This window comes from Lathyrus oleraceus, chromosome 4 (genome assembly GCF_024323335.1).
Source record: "Lathyrus oleraceus cultivar Zhongwan6 chromosome 4, CAAS_Psat_ZW6_1.0, whole genome shotgun sequence".
Classification (NCBI taxonomy): Eukaryota; Viridiplantae; Streptophyta; class Magnoliopsida; order Fabales; family Fabaceae; genus Lathyrus; species Lathyrus oleraceus.
This window is the reverse complement of record NC_066582.1, coordinates 483,366,674-483,374,705: the sequence shown is the minus strand read 5'-3', so window position 1 is coordinate 483,374,705 and position 8,032 is coordinate 483,366,674. Positions and strand designations below refer to the sequence as shown.

Below are 8,032 nucleotides of genomic sequence, written 5' to 3'. Positions count from 1 at the left end.
GAGATTTTTTTTCAAACTAAGGGGGTGTTTGTTTCGTGGATACAAATATTATTCCCGGGAATATGACATTGGAATTCACATATTCCCTTGTTTGTTTCAAGTTTTGATAGTTTATGCCTGGGTACTTTTTATTTCCAGGAATATGTTTTGTTCATAAATTTCTCCATTTTTATTCCCATGTCAAATGATGGGAATCTTATATTCCCATGGGAATATAAAATAACCAACCATAACTTCCCACTCTCATATTATTTTAACACATTTATTTTTAATTTTTTAATTTTTAAAATTTAATTAAATAAAACTTAAAAATATTCCTAGGAACTTTATTGATTTTGCCAAACACATTGATGGGAATAAAGTTCCTGGCAATACTATTCCTAGGAATGATATTCCCGGGATTATAATTTTAATCCATCAAACAAACACACCCTTTGTTGAGCAAAAATGGGATATGCATTTGAAATAATAGGCCGTTTTACACCCCTACATGGCCAAAGGAGATAGCAGATGACGGTTATGTACAAAATTTCAATGAGTGACAATCCTTTTTCTATTAATTTTTTTTTAGTTTGGTAAATTATTTGATTATTTTGAAAATATAAATTATTTAAAAAAAAATTCTATTTTATGAGAAACGGATTCTATCCGTTTTAATTATGAATCGAATCCAAGTCCATTGAAATCGAAATACAAAAAGTTAATTTCGATGTATATGACGTGATCGCTTGAGAAGTTTTCCATGTTTGCCGACGGTGACATGATATGGACAGCTCTTTGTCAGCGGTAATCCAATTTTTCTAAAACCTGTTAGATTTCAATTTCTGTTTCGCTATCAATCAAATCAAAATTTGAAATTTGTTGTATATTTATGCAATCATCAGAGATCGAGTTTAACTTTCGGAGAAAAACTCTGTGTGGTGTTCATTCCGCTTATTGGAATCGCTGAAGCCTTGTTTTATGGCTTAACGAGTTGCTTCAGTTTCCGTAGTTCAGAGCTGAGGAAGAAAGAGAAGAAGTTTTCTTCTACCTTCGATGATATTCTCGCCCTCGCCAATGATTCTCCTTGTTCGTTTCTCCATTTTTCGATCAAGTGCTTTGTTTATTTGTTTCGTAAACGCTAATTGTTATGATTTTAATTTTGGAATTGTGATTTGTGGCAGTTAATGTGAATGAAGTAGAGGCTTTGCATGAGTTGTACAAGAAGTTGAGTTGTTCAATCATTGACGATGGTCTCATCCATAAAGTAACTAATTTTCTGTTTATTTACACGTAGACACTCAATTCCGTCTTTTCATTCTGTGATTGACTTGGTCTTTTAACAAAATTTTCCACCAAATTGATCCATCGGAAAAATAGTGTCACCATAAATTTTGTTATCATTGTAACTTTTTTTATGTTTTGGCATTATAAAGGTGTGTATGAATTAAAAAATATGAATTAGTTTTCATCAAATTATGATTATCCCCAAATTTGTTTATTTGTCAAAAATGAAAACAGATCCTTTTATGTCGGCTGTTAAATAAATCCAGTGATTGATGTTTACATTTTGGCTTTAGAGAGCTGCAAGAACATTTTGACCCCTTATGCACTGCTTCAATCTATGAGGGGCTAATTCGTGACACTAATCTTTAAAAGACCAATGCGGTGATACTCTAATCTTTGATTTACCAAGTGAGGGATTTACTCTGTATTTTTAGTACCTACAATGCTATGAACATCAATGAAATTTTGTGATGAAATTAACAACTTGGATTGTGATCTGGAATTAGGACCCGTCTTTTTCTATCCTATATTTGTGTTTTTCTCTAAAGACAAAAGCATATGTTTAGTTTTGATTCTGTTAGGATTATCATTATTACCAACACTGTGTTGAATTTGTGATTAGATAGCACTCTTTAACTCTTTTTTTTCCCGCTCTTATGAAGGAAGAGCTTACATTGGCGCTAATGAAGACCACAGTTGGCAAGAATCTTTTTCTTGATAGGGTATGTTCATTTTCACAATTGTCATTGATTCTATTTTTGTCTTTTGTTTTCTAGATTTCATTTATGTGGCCTTATTGTATTAAGTGGCCTTATCTGTGAAACTATTTTCCTATCCCATACTTTCTTTCTGTTCACACAACTCTATTCATTTTCCTACCATTACTTTTCATCCCTTGGAATCTGTAAAACTAAAACCCCAAAGCATATTCAGTCTATCCCGTTAAGATTTAACCAGTACAATATATATCATGTGAACATCAAACTCTAATGTTTTCTGTATCATTCCTTTCAAAGTTGTATATCTGTAAATCCTAATTGTTGCCTTGCCTAACAAACTTAAATTGCTGTGATGGACTAATATGATATCCTAACTGTTTGTTGTGAGTAAAATTCTGTGAAAGGTCAATTATGTAACTTTTTCGTTTGGCAGAAATATTTTAAGGCGTATCTTACAGATTGGCCAATGTATTTCTGTTGTTTCAACATCTAATTATGCATGGTTTACCTTATATGATATACTCAGCGATATCAGAAGATGATTTTCTATGTGTATTCATGTTGAGATATTGAACTGATTTAGTTTCCTTTATTCCTATTAAGTAGTAGATATTCTGTTTGCATCTTTATGATAATTAGCTCTTATTTTATCACTGTATTCTAGGGATCAGGACTGTAAGCTTTTGATTATAAGTAATACACAAGGCTAGAGTTTAGTCTCAAGCAACTCAGATGAATTCATTCTCTATTTTTCAAGTTGGTATATTTTCTTTCTTTATATGCTTGAATGGGGGTTTAAATGGGAAACGGAAGTGAGGGTAAGCTTTTCATTTTTGAGTGATATAGTATTTATAAAAAATATACAAGGGATCGGTGCATTAAGTTTGTTGTAATCTAACATTTTAAAATTTAGACAGATATGCATATTCCTGATTTGCGGAAAGATATGTTGTTTATGTCTATTCTTCTTTTAGGAGTTGTATGATTGAGCTTTGTTGACTGTGTGTAAAATATCCCAGGTGTTTGATCTCTTTGATGAAAAAAAGAATGGTGTTATAGAATTTGAGGAGTTTGTTCATGCTCTCAGTGTCTTTCATCCTAATACTCCTTTGGAAAAGAAAATTGATTGTAAGACTCAGTAAGCATTTTGCAGTTCTATTTCTTTATTATCTGTTTTAATACCATCGGTACTGATAAAACATATATTATATTTTCTTGGTTTGTTTGCAGTTGCTTTTAGATTGTATGACTTGAGACAGACTGGATACATTGAACGAGAAGAAGTGAGTATTTTGGCATGTCCAGGTTACGAAGGTGTCATTGGCTCAAACATTTTTTTTACTCTAGAATAGTATTGCTCTAGAATTTTCTTATTGCAATATCAATTTAAAATAAGCGTTTAATGAAGAAAAAGACGGTGGTTTGTCCTTTGAATAGTGTATAAATCTCTGATCCAATAACTGCTACGAGGGCTCTGCTTTTTTGTATAACTTGTTTCTCCCAATACTTTTATGTTACCAATGCTTGTAACTATTTTGTTATCCTACTAATTTTTCCAGGTTCGACAAATGGTGGTTGCCATTCTATCAGAATGTGGCATGAATGTGGAAAATGAAATCCTTGAAGCCATTATTGACAAGGTAAATTATTCGCTGGGACATTTCTCTCTCTTATGGCGTTTAACTTCAATCCTTTATGTAACCTTTTTAAAATAAAAATCAGACATTTCAAGATGCTGATGCTGACAAGGATGATAGGATCAGTAAAGAAGAGTGGAGGGAGTTTGTCATTCGGAACCCCTCACTCCTAAGGCACCTGACTCTTCCTAATCTGAAGTAAGATACTCCCACATCTTACCTCTTTCAATTCAATGGTTTGGATTGAATTGGTTCTGACTGAATTCAAGCTTTCATTTTTGTTTGGTCACTGGTCAGGGAGATAACCACAGTATTTACAAGTTTCATTTTCAACACTGGAGTTGATGATTCCCACTGGTAACTGAACGGCAAGTCAAAAATTGACTTCAAGGAACGGAAGCTTGTTCTGTTTTGGTGCATCTGCTGTTGCTGTCCTGAGAATTAGATTCTGGCGGTCCCATTCTCCCATTGAAAGTGCGCAAATACACCAACCCTTGATTGAGTAAAGGGGTGTTCTAAAGTCTGATCCAAACAGAATGATCCATTTAAATTGGATCAAATTCTGGTTCGGTGTATACCTCGGGTTGGTGCGGTGTACCGCATTTAATGTACAGTTATTGGAATGATTGAAATAATAAATGTGAGAAAATTGGTTATACAATAAATTTGAGAAAATTATGGATTTGAAGTAGTTATGAATACTTTAAGTAAAGAACAACACCAAAAGTATCTAAACCTAGAGAGTATACTAATTAAAGGGTATCCATATGTAGGGTTTTATTCTGTCTTGTGTATTTTTCATATACTTGCTGTACTATATGAATATGTAGAAGTGGCTTCATACTTTTTTGATCTAAGACAGCTTAAATTTCCACTCTTTTTACCAAGACGGGCATCCTTCTTTTCATTCTTACTGTTGGGAAGTTCACTATTGTATCTTCTTCAGCATACCATCTGCATGTCAAACATTATATTTAAGATGTCTAATTGTCATTGCATTATGTTTTTTAACTTTAATCAAAAGTCTGAAACTAGCTGGGATAAATTCTTCAAGTGAACATAAAAATGCATGCATAATAGGATTGTATGACCTAAATTGAGTAACAAGGTGATGTAGATAGATGGAAGCTTCTAGCCTGGCCAAGTCAATACCAGGACACAGCCTTTGTCCCCCTCCAAAAGGACTGAAATTGTTACTGTTCAAGTTCATGTCTTTTTCCTGAGGGTAAACAAAAAATAACTTAGGCCAACAATATAACATGCAATTAAAAGAATCCACATCTTAATTATCTAATCAAGATTAGACAGTCTATATTTTAAAATAAATTTCAAGATTAGATTTGAATGTTTGGAATTTAAACCGTCTTGATAGGACAATTCGAATTCGGATATGATTGTCTGAAGATTTCATGCAGTCACAAGATTTTGACTGCATATGGTCAACCACATACAGTTTGATTAAGATCAAACAGTTTATATTGCAGTACTAATTGTATGGTTTAGATTTTAATGCTAAAAATTTAAATTGTCTTATCTTGATAGGAAAATTTGAATGTGACTGACTACATCTAGTCACGAAGTTGTGATTGCACACAACTCGGATCCATAAAAACTATACCAAAATTTAAATAGTATATGATTTTTCTCTTACTTGCCACCTCCATGGATTGAATTGATATGGACAGTCATAGTTTTTCTCATCTAGATGAACTGATCTAAAATTTGCAAACACACACCATCCTTGTGGTATTATATACCCTTTTATTTCAACATCTTTTAAGGCCTTTCTCATAACACCATTTATAATATTTCCCATCCTCAAAGTTTCTGTTATAATCTGCATAAGTGGAACATATAATAAGTAAGTTTAAAATCATAAATCACAGTTTTTTTGTGTTTGATAAGGAGCCATGTTTTGCTTACTTTTTGAGTAAATGGCAATGATAAGTAATCACTCCAACACAATGGCTCCTCAAGCTGATCTTTGAGTTTCTTAATCTTTATATTTTCCTCCTGTGAATCATCAAAGTTCAGGTGCCAAAAGCTAATAAAAGAGATCAGTCAAAGGAATGTTACATAGACACGTGACGTACCGTCAATTGTTGCAAAGCATCGGGGCATTCTGATAGGTACTTAGTAGCTAGAGTCATAAGAATTGGAACTGAGTCCTCTCCGGGAATCATCATATCAATAATATTATCGGCTATTAAATCATCAGTCAATTTCTCACTTGTATCATTAAGAAGCACATCTACTACATCTTTTGGAACTTCCGTGACACCTTTATTTCTTCTAGCTTCGATAGTTTTTCTCACTAATTTCGCCATTTTCTTTTTTGCCTGTAAAGATTGATAAAGTTTTGTTCCTGGTAGGCTTATTGGCAAAGACATGAGGCCAGATATAAATTCCTTAAAATGTTTTATTAGAAACTCCATTTCTTCACCGGGATCCAAACTAATCAATGCCTTGACTAGTACATGAAATGCAATCTAGAGAAGAAATAAAAATGTGATTAATTGTTAATGATAGTATCTTGGAAAATAGTGAAGTTTTAGAGGTCAAACTTTGAAGATAGGTTCTTACACCAACACATGAGGGAGAAAGAAATAGACAAAGATAGCTACAAACTCTCACACAAAACACAATCACAAACTCCTATAGAGACAGAGAGGTAACCTTTTTTGTTTCATCTTGTATGTATATAGGCTGGTCCTCTTTCCAATTTGCCATTGATTCTTGAACATATTTCTCCATATCTGTGGTAATCTGAATCTTTAACTGTTGAGACTTGAAGAAAGCTCCAATAAGTCCATGTATTCTCCTTTGTAAGGTTCCATTGATGAGCAAAATAGAAGATTCTCCCATTAACTTCATCAATGACTTAGGATAAGAAGGAACAAAAACCTTTGCATCACTTTGTAGTATGAACTTGTTCACATCTGCATCTGTTGAAACAATGGTTGGGCTTCCAAATATGTGTGACTTGAACACCTTACCATACCTATAACAACCTCATACGGAAAGTAGACACCTTATCATTTTACAACTGTTTCGGAAGTGTTTTGGACAGACACACTTTGAAATCTAACTTAGATATGTTTTATTTTTGTGTTATGTTATAACTTCAAAATGGATTCATACAAAGTTAGCTATGAATGAAGTGATGCATGATAATGAACTTACATGGTGCGTCGCTTGGTCATGAAGCTTTCAGGCCGATCGGTGTAAGCACAAGAAACAAAATCTATGGTTTCACCAATAAAAGGCCATCCAAGAGAGCCTAGTGGAAGCTGATTTCCGTGTTTTGATTTGAGCTTAAGACTAAGCCTGTTTCTGTAGTAGAGGATCAAAGTGCACAGGAAAATTGGTGTCGCAAACAAAATCCAAGTAGTGTCCATTAATTTTTCTCTCACTCTATTATACTATCATACTACTTGCCAATTTTGGCTTAAATATGCAAATATACATAAACTCGGTTTGCTTTTTATATGTTTAATTTCAATGTGCCTTGGAGAAGAAAGAGGTTAGGATTCCTTTATTTGAGCTATTCAAAATATATGAAGGGGTATCGACTAATGTCCAAACATTTGATGGAGCGACAAACTATTTTCCCGTTACATTAGAGTTCAAACTTAAACCCCTTCCATTTTACTTTATTTTGAATGTACTGACGATTCACATCCAAAATTTACACCAATATATATGCTTTTTGCATTTGATAGGGTTCGGAAAAAAAAATTAGATACAAGGCATAAGAAGTGCCAAAGAGGCAATAACAACCAACAAACCAAAAAAAAAATATAGGAAAAAAACAGCCAAACAAAACACCTAAGAACCACGAAAGCAAGGAAAACTCCTTAACCGACCGCTGCCACAATTTCACCCAAAAGCAAACCAGGTTAGAGCTCAAAACTACTGCTCCACCTTCAACATAACAAGAAACAACAGGAAAGACCAAGACAACTGCACACCTTGATTTATACATAGGATGGGGTTCTGGAGTCAATTCGAAAAGAGGAAAGAGTTCACTGGTAACCCGCAAGATAGTTTAAAGAGTCTGTTTTATAGGCCCATCCCAAACTCGAGAAATAGTAAAGAGTTTGTGGAACCTAATCTTAAGATGGATATTCCCTATCCAAGGATCATCCCCAAAAGAGGTCTGAAGACCTGACCATGCCTTCCTAAAAAGACCTTTCTAAAACCAAGTAGAAGGATATTCACTCTTTGAGCCAAGGTGAGACACACCTCTCCACTAAGAAGATGTTTAATGCAACTGATGACAGTTCTTCGGTGCATGAATTTAGTCAAAAAATCGAGTTAAAATAAGCGAGAGATGAGTGAAAATGAAGAAGAAAGACCAAAGAATGAGGAAAAATAACTAAGTGTGAAGATTTGTGGACTTAGTGAAAA

General features: G+C 33.7%; 2 protein-coding genes across 3 annotated transcripts; one reads left to right on the top strand and one right to left on the bottom strand.

The window, feature by feature from the left end:
• The first annotated feature begins 621 nt into the window (after positions 1–621).
• On the top strand, positions 622–4,509 carry LOC127076402 (calcineurin B-like protein 9). The gene is made up of 9 exons (XM_051018046.1): positions 622–786; positions 885–1,068; positions 1,164–1,246; positions 1,929–1,988; positions 3,005–3,113; positions 3,216–3,268; positions 3,545–3,625; positions 3,708–3,820; positions 3,920–4,509. The coding sequence occupies exons 1-9, from the start codon at positions 766–768 to the stop codon at positions 3,981–3,983; spliced, it is 768 nt and encodes a 255-aa protein (XP_050874003.1). The 5' UTR covers positions 622–765; the 3' UTR covers positions 3,984–4,509.
• Positions 4,234–7,245, bottom strand: LOC127076400 (3-epi-6-deoxocathasterone 23-monooxygenase CYP90D1). 2 transcript variants are annotated; one of them, XM_051018044.1, is made up of 7 exons: positions 6,806–7,245; positions 6,299–6,623; positions 5,716–6,111; positions 5,546–5,635; positions 5,274–5,459; positions 4,714–4,841; positions 4,234–4,576 (listed from the first exon to the last, which is right to left on the bottom strand). In XM_051018044.1, the coding sequence occupies exons 1-7, from the start codon at positions 7,018–7,020 to the stop codon at positions 4,486–4,488; spliced, it is 1,431 nt and encodes a 476-aa protein (XP_050874001.1). In that variant the 5' UTR covers positions 7,021–7,245; the 3' UTR covers positions 4,234–4,485. The 2 variants fall into 2 exon arrangements, with proteins under 2 accessions (XP_050874001.1, XP_050874000.1); XM_051018043.1 differs by having other exon boundaries at positions 4,234–4,841.
• Positions 7,246–8,032: the final 787 nt, after the last annotated feature.